The 18,052-nt window shown below is 31.9% G+C and overlaps 3 protein-coding genes across 6 annotated transcripts; all 3 read left to right on the top strand.

The window, feature by feature from the left end:
• The first annotated feature begins 129 nt into the window (after positions 1 to 129).
• Positions 130 to 761, top strand: LOC127150523 (cysteine-rich repeat secretory protein 38-like). The gene is made up of 2 exons (XM_051088379.1): positions 130 to 650; positions 737 to 761. The coding sequence occupies exons 1-2, from the start codon at positions 130 to 132 to the stop codon at positions 759 to 761; spliced, it is 546 nt and encodes a 181-aa protein (XP_050944336.1).
• LOC127150601 (cysteine-rich receptor-like protein kinase 29) lies at positions 640 to 2,931 on the top strand. Of its 4 annotated transcripts, XM_051088634.1 has the most exons (7): positions 640 to 856; positions 1,523 to 1,733; positions 1,832 to 1,885; positions 2,000 to 2,069; positions 2,156 to 2,312; positions 2,396 to 2,456; positions 2,614 to 2,931. In XM_051088634.1, the coding sequence occupies exons 1-7, from the start codon at positions 782 to 784 to the stop codon at positions 2,874 to 2,876; spliced, it is 891 nt and encodes a 296-aa protein (XP_050944591.1). In that variant the 5' UTR covers positions 640 to 781; the 3' UTR covers positions 2,877 to 2,931. The 4 variants fall into 4 exon arrangements, with proteins under 4 accessions (XP_050944591.1, XP_050944592.1, XP_050944589.1 ...); XM_051088635.1 differs by lacking the exon at positions 1,832 to 1,885; XM_051088632.1 differs by having other exon boundaries at positions 1,832 to 2,069.
• A 3,181-nt stretch (positions 2,932 to 6,112) lies between these two features.
• Positions 6,113 to 17,459, top strand: LOC107990443 (cysteine-rich receptor-like protein kinase 29). Its single transcript, XM_051088378.1, has 15 exons — positions 6,113 to 6,924; positions 8,424 to 8,567; positions 8,707 to 8,846; positions 8,948 to 9,158; positions 9,258 to 9,495; positions 9,586 to 9,742; positions 10,089 to 10,368; positions 10,452 to 10,461; positions 14,174 to 14,790; positions 15,438 to 15,581; positions 15,702 to 15,841; positions 15,958 to 16,168; positions 16,269 to 16,506; positions 16,696 to 16,846; positions 16,976 to 17,459. The coding sequence occupies exons 1-15, from the start codon at positions 6,132 to 6,134 to the stop codon at positions 17,303 to 17,305; spliced, it is 3,804 nt and encodes a 1,267-aa protein (XP_050944335.1). The 5' UTR covers positions 6,113 to 6,131; the 3' UTR covers positions 17,306 to 17,459.
• The last annotated feature ends 593 nt before the right edge of the window (positions 17,460 to 18,052 follow it).

Raw genomic sequence — 18,052 nt, 5'->3', positions numbered from 1 at the left:
TAGGTTTTATAACTATTGGCACCTGATTGGTATTTGTATTGGAATTGGAATTATTCCATGAATTAAATGATGGAGATCGTAAGGACTTGGAAAAGACTTATTTTCCTTTACATTGTATTTCTCACACTCATGATTTATATTCATCCCACCATTTCCCAGCTAGACTTCGCCAAATCTTCATGTCAAGACGCCGGCAACAGCAGCACCCTCAACAGCACTTATCAGAAAAATCTAGAAACCCTACTTTCGTCCGTGTCCTCGGATCCCCAGTTGATAAATTACGGCTTTTACAATCTCAATGTCGGAGAGGAGCCAGAGAGAGTGAACGTCATCGCCCTCTGCATTGGAGATACTTCAACAGATAGATGCAGGATTTGCGTGGATGAATCGAGTCGGAAGATTTTAGAGGTTTGCCCTAGCGAGGAGGGCGGAATCGTGTGGTACGATCAGTGTTTACTTGGGTACTCGGGAAGTGGGAATTACGATTGGGGCAGGGAATCGATTTTCAACGGCAATAAGGCGTCGACGAATTCGGATGAGTTCATTGAGGCAGTGAAGAGATTGATGGAGAGATTAAGAGTAGAGGCTGCTTTAGGGAATTCGACACGGAAAATGGGGAAAGGGGAGATATCGGCCGGCAATGAAACTGTGTATGGGCTTGTGCAGTGTATTCCCGACATGTCGTCCGCGGATTGCGACAAGTGCATTGGTGAGGGTTTGGAGCTGATCTTTGAAGCGAGGATCGGAGCAATAATATTTAGGGGTGGTTGTGTTTTGCGATATGAGAATTATATTTTCCTTAATTCGACGGCTAATGCTTCTCCCTCCTCATCTCCTCTACCAGTGCCAACTGCCGGTACTCCATTTCTAACTTAACCTCCAGTTTCATAAAAGTGCAAATACAAATTTCTATGGTAGTTTGAAAAAAAGTTGAAGTTGTTATATATTATGGAATGAAAATTTAAAAGTTAATATTACAAATTTTTGTAGAGTATAGTATATATATATATAATAAAAGAAGATATTTGGTCAAGGATCAGATTTAAAACCTCAGTTTGACTATAACCAGTCAAATTGGGGATTATATTCCTAGCCTTGATCGAGTCAGGGACGCGAAATTGATTAATCATCTGCCACGACTAAAGATCCGTCTCCCTAAACAAATGAAAAACTAACCTTATGCTTATGTCAAAAACACTCTACCTGTCATTCTCCTAATAGAATGGGGACGTTTAGCTCGATCTTCATTTTTCTCCAATTGTTCACTGCAACATTTTTCTTATGTTTGTAATTTTTGCAGGAAGCAAGAAAGGAAAAGGCAAAACTACTGCTATCATAGTCATAATAGTGTCAATTCTTTCAACCGTCATTCTTTCTATTGCTATTTACTTCGTCTTGCTAATGAGTCGTACATTTGAGATTTATAGATAAAGTAGTGATTTTAGAAATTTTAAAACTGGCAGTAAAATTTAAAATCACGCTTTGAATGTTAACAAACTATATTGTGCATTGAATAATTCAGGGAAAGTTGTGTAATGGACAAAGCATAGCAGTGAAGAGGCTCTCAAGAGATTCAAATCAAGGAGACCTGGAATTCAAAAATGAAGTTCTTGTAATGGCCAAGCTTCAACACAGGAACTTAGTTAGGCTGCTAGGGTTTAGCTTGGATGGAAATGAAAGGCTTCTCATCTATGAGTTTCTACCAAATGCCAGTCTTGATCACTTCATCTTCGGTATAAATTCATTTTAATTTTATTCCTCTTGTTCTTTTATTAATTGTAATTAACATATATATTCAAAAATCTTAGTACGTGCCTGCATTATGGAGTAGATCTTGTCAAACGCACAATTTTGGATTGGAAAACACGATACAAAATTATAAACGGTATTGCTCGAGGATTGTTATACCTCCATGAAGATTCCCGTATTCGAATAGTTCATCGTGACCTTAAAGCTAGCAATATTTTGTTGGATGGAAAAATGAATCCTAAAATTGCAGACTTTGGCATGGCAAGGTTATTCAAATTAGACGAGACTCGAAGGCATACCCAGAGAATTGTGGGAACTTAGTAAGTTTCGGTAATTTTCACTTTGACCTCCTCCCCTGCTTAAAGGTTAAAGTTTAATAGGGTTGCTTATATATGCCTTTTTGTAGTGGTTATATGGCTCCAGAATATGTATTTCACGGACAATTCTCACCAAAATCAGATGTGTTTAGTTTTGGAGTTCTAATTCTTGAGATTATAAGTGGCCAGGAAAATACCAATTTTTGCATCGACAATGGAGAGCAAGACATAGATCTTTTGAACTTTGTAAGTACATTTTACATCACATAAATCATAATTAGTATATTTTTCATTAACATCACATACATTGATGGTAGATTCTTTTGCAGACATGGAAAAGTTGGAGAGAAGGAAAACCTGAAAATGTAATAGATGAGGCACTAATATCAGGTACCAACGTTGAAATGTTAAGATGTATTCAAATTGGATTATTATGTGTTCAAGAGAACGAGGTGGATCGACCAACAATGGCTGCGATAGTTTTGATGCTAAACAACTTCCCTCTCACACTCTCTCTTCCCTCTAAACCTGCCTTCCTTTTGTACAGTAATAATGACGTCTACTCAAATACACATAATTTCCAAACTGCTACTCTTCCAGCTTCACAAAATGGTATGTCCGTTTCTGATTTTTATGCTCGTTAACTCTCTGTATGTAGTTTCATCTGTTACGATATATTTCATCTCGATCGATATAAAAATCATTGTGAGTTCTGTAACCTTTAAATTTTCTACTTACATATGTGTAGTGTTCGATCGAAATGTTTTAAGTTCCATTTTAACCATTTTGTTTTTTGCTTTCTATTTTTGAAATTCATACTTATCATATATTATATCAATAAATTTTGCTGAATAAATCTGCAGTTGACTCTCCTTGATATCAATAAAATGTAAACAATTCAAATAGATTATTCAGCTGTCTTATGTTATGATAAAACTTTTACTTTTTAATTCTGGAACAAACAAATTGCAAAAACTACGGTTGCAGTGTGTTGAAGTATGGTGGTGGTTATGCTAATGATCGTCAAAGGACATTAGGATGAACGGTAGGGGTTAGGTCGTTGGAATTCTTAAACATATGAAGGAATTAGACAAAGCTGTAAGAACTCTATAGAGATTCGAAGATCATACCATCAAATTCTAGAAAAATCATTCGTAATATGATTTCTATTCTTTTTTCCTTCATTTTTAATATATATGGTTAAGTTCTACAATCATTTGAATGCATATTTCTTTCAAATTACTTATTTACTAGTTCAGGATCTTATAAATTATTTAAATAAAATTTATGTTATTACAGCTTAGAATTAGTTTTATTATTATATATGCTTCATGGCGATATGAAAATAAATTTAAATTCTGCACAATATTTATTCGCTATAATTACGATAAAAAGAGATTCACAAATAGACTAGAATTCTTAAAAGAAAGGTCATATGATTAGAAAAAAATGGGTTATTTCTGGAGGAAAGTGGAAACAATTGAAACCTACTGATCTAGGCAAAGGTTTTACTGAAATTCATCCTCAAAACGAACTCTCTTTTCTGTGGACCAGATGAAACATTGTTGTAGAGAAATTATTCTAAAACACAACGAGGCTTCCTTATTTGTATTGCTGATCCTTTCTATTGGAAATTATTCTAAAGATCAAATAATATATTACGAATGAAGAGATAGACTGGGAGAATACATCAAAACTACAATTTCACCCTCTCACTGGTCTTTATTGGTGGAAGATTCTATGTTATGTTTAGAATTAAAAAAGAATTCTATAGTATGATCAGTACGAAAACCTTTACATGGTGCCCTTTGTTTACGAATAAATCTTGTCTTAAACCGAAGCTTTACTTGCCACTTTGTCATCACTGTCTCCCCTGCAACCTACACCTGCTCTTCTAATTTTCCTTTTCTTATTTTTAGGCCAATTAATCTGGGCCGACTGCACGTTTTGAACAAACAAAATAATTAGAGATAGTTGATGTTTCCTCCTCTCTCTCTCTCTCCCTTCCTTTTAAACATTTCTTTTTCCAAATATTTTCTCTTTCCACTTTCATCTTCCTCGTTTTCTTCACTCTTCCTTTCTTCCACCTCAAATTCTCTCAAAGCTCTTACTCATCCTTCCGCCCAAGATCTCGTTGATGCCTATTATACTTGTCGTACCAGAATTGTAATATCGAAAATTTCAAACTATTTGAGTATATGTTTCAAATATATCCATAGTATATTCGGTTAAAATATTTGCAAACATGTAATACAAAATGTTCAAAAGTTTATTTCAAAATGACTATGAATCCGTCTGAAAAACCAACAACGTTAAAACCGACCAAGATTATATTTGAATACATATCAAATATATTCACAAGTATATTTCATATATTGGTTATAACATTTTCAAATAAACAATAATTTTATTGAGACAACATAAAAAAAGTTCAACAAAAAATGAAATGGAAAATAAAAAATGTATTAAGTGTCATTTCTCTCGAAAATTTTATATTAAATGCAATTTTAGTTTCAAATTGAAAATTCGTAAAAGGAAAAAACGATATTAAATGCATTTTCTTTCTTCAAAATAAATGAATTCTCTCAAGAAGCTTCATAAATAAGAAAACATATATTAAAATTAGATATAAATAAATACAAAAAAAGGTAAAATTGTTCGAAATTAGTACTAAAAAAACATCTTTTAAAAGAAATCAAATTTAAAAAAGTTTATAAAATATAGAAGGAAAAGAAAAGACTATTGATGTAAATATGTATGTTTAATTATAATCCTGCTTTTGGGCTCATTGTCTTAAGTTTTAGTCCCACAACTCTTTCATATAACCTTATACATAAAAATTAAAAAACTGTAAAGATTAGTTTCATTTCATTTCATTTACTATATTTTTATTTTGTGTTTTTGAGACATACAGATCCCACTTGTTCATCTGATCCATATAGCCTCACATGAAAACAGGGCAACAAATTAAAGTCTTCTCCCCAATCATAAACTAACAGAATATGTTTAAAGGCCGCCGGTCAATTCACTCTGCCCTTAATTTATGAGACAGTACAGCGCTCATCTCCTGCTACAATTAAGGTATATCCCCCACACATTTAAAATAATAATAATAAAAAAACCTATTTTGGTTTCTGTTTTTTTCACATAGTTATATTGAGGATTTGGGGTGTCTTTTGATTGATACTTGGTGCCCATTGTTGAGCAATTGCAAAATAATATTAATAATGTAGAAGTCGTGCTTATTAAACTATTACAATAATAATAATAATAATAATAATAAAAACTAAGATAACTTAAAATAATAAACTTTGTTTTAACAAAATAATTTGATTTGTACTAAGGCAGAATATATACGAGAGTGCTGAAATGCTTGATGTACTTGCATTGTCTCAACAGATCGAGAAGAAGCTTTAAATAAATAAAAGGAGAAGGAATAAAGAAAGTAATTAGGATCAACGCTATAGGACATTAAATATGGTTAGTAGAAAATGGTTAAATATTTTGCTTAAACTATAAATTTGTCTTTATAGATATTGGTGAACTCCATTTGATTAAAATATGTTTATGTAACACATAATAAACGAAGTAGGAAAAATTGTCTATACTCGATCCCACTATAAGGAAAATTTCTCAAATTCTCTCCGATTACACGAACTAAAATTACTAAAATTTCACACTCCATATGTCAATAAAAATAAAAAAAAAAGAAAAAATATACTCCATAGGCTTATAAGCTTAATCAATCCATCAACAAGTCAAATAATATAACATCATGTTGTTGGGAAAAAGTATTTAAGAAAGGAGAAGAAAACGACAAAATATAGATATAGGTTATGTTTGGATTGACTTTATAGATATTTAAACATTACATTCTTATTCTTTTTCACTCGTAAACCATTTTTTAAACAATTTTAAAAATTAATTCAAACATAAATCATGAATTAAAAGAGAAGAGGCCTGAGTATAATCTAAAAACTCCCCATATATATAGTAGAGTGTTGTAAGTCATTTAGCACCTCGTTTGATTTGGAATTGGAATTGGAACTGTTCCATGTTTAATTGATGGAGATCATAAGGAGTTGGAGAAGATATATTTTTCTTTGCACTGTATTTGTCATACACATGATGATCATGATCTATCCCACCATTTCCCAGCTAGACTTCGCGAGATCTTCATGTCCAGACGCCGGCAACAACAGCACCCTTCCCAACAGCACTTACTGGAAAAATCTAGAAACCCTACTTTCAACGGTGTCCTCCGATCCCCAGTTGATAAATTACGGCTTTTACAATCTGTCGGCTGGAGAGGGGACAGACAGAGTGAACTCCGTCGCGGTCTGCATCGGAGATATTTCAATGGATATGTGCAGGATTTGCGTGAAGGAATCGAGTAAGAAGATTCTAACGGTTTGCCCCAATGAGAAGGCGGGAATCGTGTGGTACGATCAATGCTTACTTCGGTACTCAGGAAGTAGTGGAAATTACGATTGGGGAATGAAGTCTATTTTCAACGGAAATAAGGCGTCGTCGGACCCGGATAGGTTCGTTGAGGCAGTGAAGAGCTTGATGGGGAGACTAAGAGAAGAGGCTGCATCAGGGAATCGGACTCGTAAACTGGGGAAGGGGGAGATATCGGTGGGGAATGAAACTGTGTACGGGCTTGTGCAGTGCATTCCCGACATGTCGTCGAGGGATTGCGATAGGTGCGTTGGTGAGGGTTCGGTGCTGATATCTGAAGCGAGGATGGGAGCAAGAATATTCAGAGGTGGTTGTGTTTTGAGATATGAAAACTATACTTTCTTTAATCCGACGCCCAATAATGGTTTTCCCTCCTCATCTCCTCTCCCAACGCCAGGTACGTACTGGTACCCTACTTCTTGCACTTCGGGGGAATTTGAAAGGGACGTTGGGCCTCGATTTGACCATGTAATTGGTCAAACTCGGGGATTGATTTGGTCCTCCATCTGACCCTTCTTCTCGTCCCTAACTCAGTCATGTCAACAAATTAATGACCTACCCACCAAAAAACAATATAATAACTCACTTTATGCATATGTCTAAGTGCACTACCATACCATGTTTTCATACCTTACAAACATCTCTTCTATCGTAACCTTAAGTCGATATGATGTATCGCCATCTTCTTTGGGAAATGAGAGTAGATTTTCAAGAAAAAAATTAGGAGAAAATATTCGTTTAGAAAACAGATTAGGAAAAAGGATGTCTTTTTGCTTTTTTGAATGCTTCGTCCCTTTTTTTTTTTTTTTTTTTCTTATTTCAATATCTTAGCTTCTTTCCTTTTGTCACTTTTTTTTTCCTTTTCCTTTTACATTTTTATTTTAGTATTGAAATTCACAAATTTTATTTTTCTTGTGATAAAAGGTTTTTTTTTTTTAAATTTTTTTTTAATCTAATATATTCCTAGGTTCTAAAATGATATTTTTAATAAATTTTTTTTTTTTTTTTAGTAAAATTTGTTTTAAGGTTAGATTTGATTTTGTTTCTATTTCACACTTTTTGGCTTTTGTTTCATAGAATACCCACTTCCGATCATTGACATTAATGGTAGTTAATGAGTTTAAAATAATTCTATATGAAGTGGAATTGAAACAATTATTACAGTTATTTGCACTTTAACTTCAATTTTTTTTTCAGACAATCGCAGTAAAATTTAATTTTTGTTTCAGTTTAATTGATAGATTTAAACATTTATACTTTTAAATTCAATTTTTCATTAAAGGCTCACTTTTTATCTTTATTAGTAATGTCTATTAGTTAATTTATAACAAACTAGATATAATTTTTGTTTCAATTTAATTTAAAATAAGCTAAAATTATGAAACCTAGGTTAAGATCAATTGAAATAAAATTCACATCTCAAAATAAAAATTTAAAATTATGAAACCTTAAAACCAAACTGAAACAAAATTTACTAAAAAATACTTATTTTTTATTAGAAAAATATTATTTTAGAACCTATGAATAAATTAGATGCAAAATTTAAAAAATAAAAAAAATACATTTTATCACACAAAAATAAAATTGAAAATTTCACTACTAAAATAAAAAATACAATTTAAAATGAAAATAAAAAAGGTAAAAAAAAAAGAGGAAGAAGAAGATGAAGAAGCAAATTAATAATAACTAGAAAAAGATAAAGAAAAGAAACTAAGGGATTAAACAAAAAAGGGTGGAGTGTGTGTGTGTTGGACAACTCTTTCCCTTAATTTGTTTCTAAACAACTCTTTTCTCCCATCTTTTTTTTCTTTCAAAATCGACCCAATTTTTCAATTAACCCTTCATTTTTTCTCTACTCTAATCTAACATTGTTTTTAATGTTCGGAAATTTTGCAGGAGCCAAAAAAGGCGAAGGCAAAACTATTGTTATCATAGTCATAGTAGTGTCAATTCTTTCTGCTGTCTTTCTTTTTGTTAGCATTTTCTTCTTTTTGTGGATGAGAAGACATAAATACAAAATGCCATCCGACGAAGTTCAAAGTAAGCTTAGATCTATATTCTTAATAATAATAATAAGTGAGGCTGGATTATAATTATTGAAGTATTTTTTATTGATTTAGTCACTCAAATTAATTGAGGTTTTAATTTTTAATGCATGTGAATATCTGAACAATTCAAGGCATTGCATTCCAAGAAGCAACAGATGAAATTAGCGATGTGGAGACTATTCAACTTGATTTTGAGACGATCAAAGTAGCAACAAATGTGTTCTCAGATGAAAATCAACTTGGACAAGGTGGATTTGGAGTTGTCTACAAGGTAAAAAAAATTACCCATAGTAGTGGTTTAGTTATCATTGATTTTGAGATCGACTGGCAATAGAATTCAAAATAAATTTTAAAATGCATTGAATAATTCAGGGAAAGTTGTGTAATGGACAAGACATAGCAGTGAAGAGGCTATCAAGAGATTCAAATCAAGGAGACTTGGAATTCAAAAATGAAGTTCTTGTAATGGCCAAGCTTCAACACAGGAACTTAGTTAGGCTGCTAGGGTTTAGTTTGGATGGGAATGAAAAGCTTCTCATTTATGAGTTTCTACCAAATGCCAGCCTTGATCACTTCATCTTCGGTATAAATTCATTTTAATTTTATTCCTCTCGTTCTTTTATTCATTCAAAATTAACAGATATATTAAAAAATCTTAGTATGTGCCTGCATTATGGAGTAGATGTTGTCAGACGCACAATTTTGGATTGGCAAACACGATACAAAATTATAAATGGTATTGCTCGAGGATTGGTATACCTCCATGAAGACTCCCGTATTCGAATCGTTCATCGTGATCTTAAAGCTAGCAATATTTTGTTGGATGAAAATATGAATCCTAAGATTGCAGACTTTGGCATGGCAAAGTTATTCAAATTAGACGAGACTAGACGTCATACTCAAAAAATTGTGGGAACTTAGTAAGTTTTAATCATTTTTCTGTGACATCCTCTATACGTAAAGGTTAATTAAATTTGAATAAATTTTTTAATTATTAATTTTTTTTGTAGTGGTTATATGGCTCCAGAATATGCATATCATGGACAATTCTCACCAAAATCAGACGTGTTTAGTTTTGGAATTCTAATTCTTGAAATTATAAGTGGCCAGAAAAATACTGATTTTTGCAATGACAACGGAGAGCGAGACATAGATCTTTTAAACTTTGTAAGTACATTTTACATATAATTGAAGATTTTAGAGAAAAAGAAATATTTTCTGTGAATTATAAAATGGGGAATAATTTGGATGCAACCCACTCCAACAAGTAAAAAAAACAAAAACAAAAGATTGGAAAGGAAGGAAGAAGAGTTTATCGAGTGGCAAAGTGTTGTTGGCCGACAATCGACGGAAAATAATAGGTGCAGATCAAGATGCACCAAGTACATGTTTCTCAAAGGAAATTAAGTTAAGGAAAGAACGAGGATGCGAACGATTAATAATATCACATAAATCATAATTAGTATATTTTTCATTAACATCACACAGATTGATGGTAGATTATTTTTTGCAGGCATGGAAAAGTTGGAGGGCAGGAAAACCTGAAAATGTAATAGATAAGATACTAATATCAAGTTCGAACGTTGAAATGATAAGATGTATTCAAATTGGATTGTTATGTGTTCAAGAGAACGTGGTGGATCGACCAACAATGGCTTCAGTAATTTTGATGCTAAACAGTTTCTCGCTTACACTCTCTCTTCCCTCTAAACCTGGCTTTCTTTTGTACAGTAATAATGACTGCTCAAATGCACATAATTCCCAAACAGCTCCTCCTCCAGCTTCAAAAAATGGTATGTCTGTTTCTGAATTTTATCCTCGTTAGCTCTCACTTGCATTTTCATCCATTACGACATGTACTATTTCATTTGGATAGAAATATCATGGTAAGTTCTGTAACCTTTAAATTTCTTATTTATATATATATATATATATATATATATATATATATATATATATATATATATATATGTTGTGCTTTTAGCTATCTATTTCTGAAATTCAAGCTTATTTTCTCGATAGTTTCGTATGAGTACTTTTATGTATCTATATAGAAACAATTGAATTTCTAGTCAAATTCTAAAAACAACCCGATTTTGAAAACTACATTTTTACTGTTTTAAAATTTGACTAGCTAGGTTTTTAAAAATGTTAGTAGAAAGTGAATGACAAAAATATGATATATTGGGTTTGGAAGTATTGTTGATGAGGTATTGAAAATAAAAAATCAAATAAAATTATGATTAAGAGAATGGAGTATTTTTAATTTGTGAATTCAGCAGACATATAGTATGATTAATATACACAGCTAGACACAATGGCACCAGATAAGAGTTATGGCCTTTCAAGTCAACCACAGACAGAAGGTATAGCCTTTCACGTCCAGGCCCTTAATCATAACAACTTAAACGAATAATTGAAAATTATAATTTAATTTTAGAGTTCTTATTTTTATTTGTCTAACAATGCTAAAACCCTAGAGATGTTAGATGATATATAATTAAAAAAAATTTTAATTGTTTTTGGGTCAATTGATAATTTAAAAGAGTAACATAGTAAATGATCTAACAAGATCGTATGTTCAAGACTTCATTAATTTGTTTCGTTTAAAGTAGGAGGAAATTTGATAATTTTATTAGATATGGCTAGTAAAAAGCATATGAATCCAACACACAATGTAAAGTCAAACGACTATGTACGTAGCTCAGGCTAGATACATATTTTATTTTATTTTTCAAATAATATTTCAAATACATTTAATTAAATAAAGCGAATAATCCTTTTGCAAATAAGTTATCTTTATAATTTTTAGAGCTACGTTGTGAAGAAAATAAAATTTATGTTGCTGCTCAGGAAAAACACGCAATTTAAAAGAATAAAACATATTCTTACTAACATTAAATATTACTTTTGACAAATTAGAAATCCTACTCAAACTCCAACTTGAATGTAAACTAAAATTTTGGAAAATATCAAATTTTGCGGAAAAAAAAAACATAATCTAATATTTGGCACATATATAGGATCTTGGTGTTAATCTTGTCCGAGATTTCACTAAAAAAAAAAAGCTCAAACACATCGAATCCATGGCAAGCAATAACACCATTTTGAAAAATGGGTGAAAGCGAAAGCGATACCATTATTATACGCGAGTGTCGTTTGGTATGAGCGAGACACCATTCATCAAATAATCGAAAGTAGGCGTCGACTAACTACTTGGGAGTGAAACAGAGAGGAGTACTGGCACGTCGATGGCTGGGAAGCGAGAAGGAGGGGCCGCAACTGAAATGAAAGATGGCGTCGGCGTTGCGACTTAAAAATGGTGGACAAAACTAGAAGATGGGGGAATTCGAACAGTACATATGGAAGAAAAAGAAGAAAGGAATCTTTTGTAAATTAAAGGTAAATTTGGAATTAAAAAGAACGTTAAATGTGATATAACGTAATTAGGTCATATTTGCAATATTAATAAAATAAGTGACAACGGTAGTATGTTGTAAAACTTTTGTTTTTTGGCATATGATGCAAATTTTGTTATATAAATTATGGAGTATAATCACCACATTTGTTAAAGAAAGATATGGGGGAAGAGGTCTAGTGGGATTATATTCAGCCTGCACCAGTACCATACTCACTCTCACATCTACTTTAATTTCAATTTGTCTCCATTATTATTCATTTTATCATATATTATATAGATTATATTGTTGCTGAATCAATCCTTAGTTGACTATTCATCGTTTCAAAATAAATTACGAATAATTGTTTTCTTCTACCAACTCATATAAATAACATATTAATTCACATTAAGATTAAGTTAATTAATTAGTTTAATTGCCACACGTAACTCAAAGAAGTTAATTGGTCTAGTTTTGCTTAATCTTTTTGGGTTTTATTTATTAAATTTACTTTTATTGCTACAATTAATACATTATCTTCTTACGGTGTGTCTGTTTGAAATCACTTTATGTTACAAGGCCAAAAATAAGGTCACTTTATGTTTGAAATCACTTCTTACGGTGTATTGCTACAACTTCAATAGACAAATATAAGGTCACTTTTCCATATTCTCATTCTCAATTATCTCATTCCTTATATTCAACTGCAGGTTTAAAAGAGTAACTAATTTGAAATCACTTTATGTTACAAGGCCAAAAATATTTTAATAATTTCATCATCACTTCTGAACCTATCAGTACCAAAGTTTTGATCGTTTCTTCATGTTAATTGTGTAACATATATTCATCTAGTCCATATACAAACCTGAATCATTGTCAATAATTTTTTTGAATTTATATTAATATAATGTATGGGGGGCCAGCTGCTTCCTTCCTTTGACCTGCTTCTTAAATCATTAAACTGCACTAAATGTTAAGGAATTATGTGATCACAATCTAGGAGAGAGATTTGAGACGTCACAATTGATGAATTGTATATGTTTCGTGTGCCACATAAATTATATATTCCATTCCCATGGTTTTCTTTTACCATAACAATGGGTAGTAGGTATTTTTAAATCATGTCGATTAATGTTGAGTTAAGTTTAAGCTTCTTCGACTTACGTCGTTTCTCTTTAAGAAAAATGTTGAGTTAAGTTTATTTAACCTATTTTTCAATTATGAGCGAGTGTACATTTTTTTTTTAATTTTGATTACAATACTATACATACTTCCTTTTTTAAGATGATATTTATAAATTTATATCATTTTTAAATATTTATTTTATGATAAACAATAATGAATTATGTCAACTTAGATATTTTTGCATGTAACACAGTATTTTAGTTTTCTGATGCAAAAGGGATCCTATTGAAATAGTTATTTTAACATGATCTAATAATTTAATTTTTGGGTTGAGTGATGATTTAACATGTTATTCAAAATAATAAAAAGGGAATATAAAGATTTAGTAGAAGCATTCCGAGTAAAATTGGACAATTAAAAGTGTTTTTGGCAAAATTGAACAAACTTTCAAATATAGATATCAAAATAATATTTGAAACTCTTTTTTGAATTGAAAAGTAGTTACGATCTCTTTTGAACTTTTAATAAAAATAATTAAGTCCATAAACTTTTAATAAAAATAATTAAGTCAACTTTTAAACAAATTTAACGTTTAAACTTATTTAATTGAATACAATTAATTTAAGTTTTAAAGTTTCAATTTTAGAATTTAGATAAGTTTGAGGGTTAAAAAAAAAAATTTAATTTTGAAAGTTTAAAAATATTATCATTATTTAAATCACGTCGACGTTTTTATATATTTCTTAAAACTTGGATTGGAACTTGGAAGTCTGGAAGAATTCCAAGTTTAACAACAATCCTCCATGGAGTCAACGTTCCAAATCTGTCTTAGAAGTTTAAATTCATAGGTCTTTGAGAGAGAGAAATAGGCAGATGAGATGGGAAGGTTAAGTTTCAAACCCCTTTTCTTCATTCTCGCAGCCGCACACTTGATCTTTCCCACTACTTCTCAGCCAGATTTTTTATACCGCACCTGTTCCAACAACAGCAACTACACACAAAACAGCACTTTCAACAAAAACCTCAACAACGTACTTCTCTCCATCTCTTCCAACACCCGATTCAATAATTACAGTTTCTATAACGCCACTTCCGGCCACGACCCCGACCGAGCCACTGCTCTCGCTCTTTGCCGCGGAGGCGTTCCCTTAGAACAATGTAGAACCTGTGTCTATAACTCCACCCTCAGAATCCTTCAAGATTGTCCAAACCAGAAAGAAGCTGCTGTGTGGTATCAAGATTGTCAAATTCGTTACTCAAACAACTCTATTTATGGCGTGGAAGACAGCACTCCCCAGATTTTCTTCTGGAACTTTCGAACAGCGGAAGATCCGGTGGGGTTCAATGATGCGTTATGGAATTTGCTTGACCGGCTGAGGAAGGAGGCGGCGTTGGGGACCTCTGTTCTGAAGTCGGCTTGGGGAGGGGAGAAGATTCGAAATCGGAGTGTGGATATATTATATGGATTGGTTGATTGCTATCCTGATTTGTCTTATTTGGGTTGTTTTGATTGCCTTCGGAATCTTCAAACTGTTATTCCAAGTTGTTGTAATGCGAGTATAGGGGTGAGATTAATTGCAACTAGTTGTCAACTCAATTATGAGCTCCACCCCATTTATCCCTTTCCTCCATCTCCACTCCCGCCTTCTTCTCCTCCGGCCTTGCTGTCTCCATCTTCATCTCCGAAACCTGGTACTCTTATGGGAAAAAATTGATGTCATGAATAAAAATTACTACTTTTGTTTTTGTGCGTGTTTGACTTTAGATAATAATGTAGTTTACGATTAAGTCTGTTGAATAAGAATTATGAATTTGTGGTTGAATTAACTTGTATTTCTAACAAAATTAATCATGATTTAGGTAAGTAATTCTATTGTTTGGTTTTGGTTGACTTTTTTTTTTTTTTTTTCCAACTAATATTTTAAGCGGATTTGATTTTCGAAACTAAGGATTTAGTACTGAAAAGTAGAATCTTGGTTATTTCTATTGATGGTCGATGTATTTCAACCCAAATTCATAATTCAAGGCTTCTAGCCAAAAAATTATGAATTATGGTTTGAAATTTTGATCTTTAATTTTAGATGTAATCTCAATTAAAGGCATATTTAGATGGAGTCCTTAAATACTTAAAATAGTGATGTAGCCCGTAAAAAAATGTATTTTTAAGATTTTACAAAGGTCAGTCTGTTTTAATATTACTCACAATTATCATATACTTTAACACATTATTTTTTATGTTTTTTTTTTCTTTTTGTTCTTCCTTAACTTATAGTTGATTTTCTGAACTTAGGATTGATTGCCCACATAAACCATTTAGCTTCTTGGTCCTCTTTTATCAGGAAATAACGACAATACTGGTAGAACTAGAACTATTGTCATCATCACAGTGACCGTCGTTTCTGCTGCCATTTTTCTTGTTGCCCTTTTTATCATTTTGATATTGAGGAAGCAAAATCACAAGAGACCATCAGACAATTTTGAAGGTACGGATGTCCCTTTGTTTTTTGAGATGCACGGTTTGATATATGCTTTGATTGTGAAGTTTTTTTTTAATCATAAAAATGAATTTGATGTTCATGTACGTTCTAATAATCTAGGGTTAGATATATCCGTTGGAGATACCGATAATGAAATTAGCAGTGTGGAGACGATTCAATTTGATTTTGATAGCATTAAAGCCGCAACAAATGACTTCGCAAGCGAAAACAAGCTTGGACAAGGTGGATTTGGAGTTGTTTATAAGGTATAAATTGAATTTAAAAAATTGTTACGGATCATGAACAAATCATAAAACTAAGGAGTAAAGTGATCATGTAATTATTATTAGATTATTCTTGTAGTTATTAGTGATATTTTCAGGGTAAGTTACCTAATGGACAACTTATAGCTGTGAAGAGGCTTGCGAAGAATTCACATCAAGGAGATGTTGAATTCAAAAATGAAGTCCTATTGGTGCTGAAGCTTCAACATCGAAACTTGGTTAGGCTATTGGGATTCTGTTCGCAACAAACCGAAAGACTTCTCATATATGAGTTTGTACAAAATGGCAGTCTTGACCACCTTCTATTTGGTACAGTGATCTTGGTTTCTTTCTCTGGTCTAAATTTAACGTATGGAAAAGACATCCTTTCTTATAATTAATTGACAAATAATTGGATGAGGATGTGTAGATTCTGAAAAGCGGAGACTTTTAGACTGGGAAACGCGTTACAAAATCATAAATGGCATTGCACGAGGACTTCTTTACCTTCACGAAGATTCTCAAATTCGAATTGTACATCGTGATCTTAAGCCTAGCAACATTTTGTTAGATGTAGATATGAATTCAAAGATTTCAGATTTTGGTATGGCAAGATTGTTCGAAGTAGATCAGACTCGAGGCAATACAAGTAGAATTGTGGGAACTTAGTAAGTATAAATTTAATTTTATTTTCCTTTATAAAGATTTTGAATAATTCATCGTTGCCAATTATCTATGCATCACTTATCAGGTTGAGACACTCATTAGGCCATCTCAAAAGTTGATGGTGCATTTCTCACCTTGCAATAGTTGAACTAAACAATAATAGTAACAATTTATTGTTATTATTTTGACAGTGGTTATATGGCTCCGGAGTATGCGATACATGGACATTTCTCAGTAAAATCAGATGTCTTTAGTTTTGGTGTTTTGGTCCTTGAAATTATAAGTGGTAGAAAAAATAACAATTTTTACAATGGAGAAGCCTTGGAAGATCTCACAAGCTTCGTAAGTACACGATTTAATTCTTAAAATCTCCTTGCATGACAACATGATATCATGCAATTAAGAATAGTATATGTTCTTCATAAGTGATATATATATATAAGGCAAAGATTATTGTTAATTTTCTTACAGGCATGGACAAATTGGAGAGCAGGAACAACTTTGAATGTCATAGATTCAACACTTACCTCTAGTTTAAGATTTGATATGATAAGATGCATTCACATTGGACTATTGTGTGTACAAGAAAATATAGCAAATCGACCGACAATGACTTCCATAGTTATGATGCTAAGTAGTGCTTCCCTCACTCTTCCTATACCCTCTAAACCAGCATTTTTTATGCATACTACTACAAATAGATATGACACAACATTAAGATCAGACGAATCTAATAGTGAAAGTCTGTCTGATCAACATTCGAGAAATAATACTTCAATCACAGAGATTCATCCTCGTTAGATTGTCATCATCTGTGGTCGTAAAGTATTTGTTATTTGAATGGTTGTTTTTTTTTTTTATAGAACTATCATTAAAAAAATTGCAATATTTTATTATATTTGTAAATAGTTTCAAAATCTCAATGATTCAATGTAATTTTTCATGATTAAAAGTATTCTCTGGCTAGTTTGTTATGTAATTGATGTAGTACATCCCAACCTGAGTTATTGTTAATAAATTCCATTCACTTTACCAGCATATATAAATGGCATTATTGAGATATCAAATATCAATCAACTGGGAGCTTCAAAAAGAAAAAAGGAAAAAGATCGCTCAATTTCAGAAATATATACGATTGTAGGATGAGAATTTCAGAAGAAAAAAAGTGAGTCTGTCATCACCCTTTGCTTGAAAGGGCGGCTAATTTCCAATTGAAATAATTTGTTGTGTCGAGATGACTCTGACTTAATTACTCGTAAAGAAATAAATTTTGCTTTGATAGCTCCTCAATTATATGTTAATTATTGGTATTAGTCCATTCAACATGACCATAATTATTAAACCGATCTTATTTTTAAATAAACAAATTCTATCCACGTTTCTAAGAAAATGACCTTAACTTAGACTTTGAATAAAACAAACTGATATACTTTTTTGTGTTGAGAAAAAAGAAAAGAGCTTTAACGACTGTTTCTCGACGTCGTCGAACGGCAAAGGTAGCTGAGAAGTGTTTAATAAATTTATATAGATTTTTTGAGAGAATGGAAA

Source organism: Cucumis melo, chromosome 8 (genome assembly GCF_025177605.1).
Source record: "Cucumis melo cultivar AY chromosome 8, USDA_Cmelo_AY_1.0, whole genome shotgun sequence".
Lineage (NCBI taxonomy): Eukaryota > Viridiplantae > Streptophyta > Magnoliopsida > Cucurbitales > Cucurbitaceae > Cucumis > Cucumis melo.
Note: the sequence above shows the minus strand (reverse complement) of the source record. Positions and strands in the feature narration are given on the sequence as shown.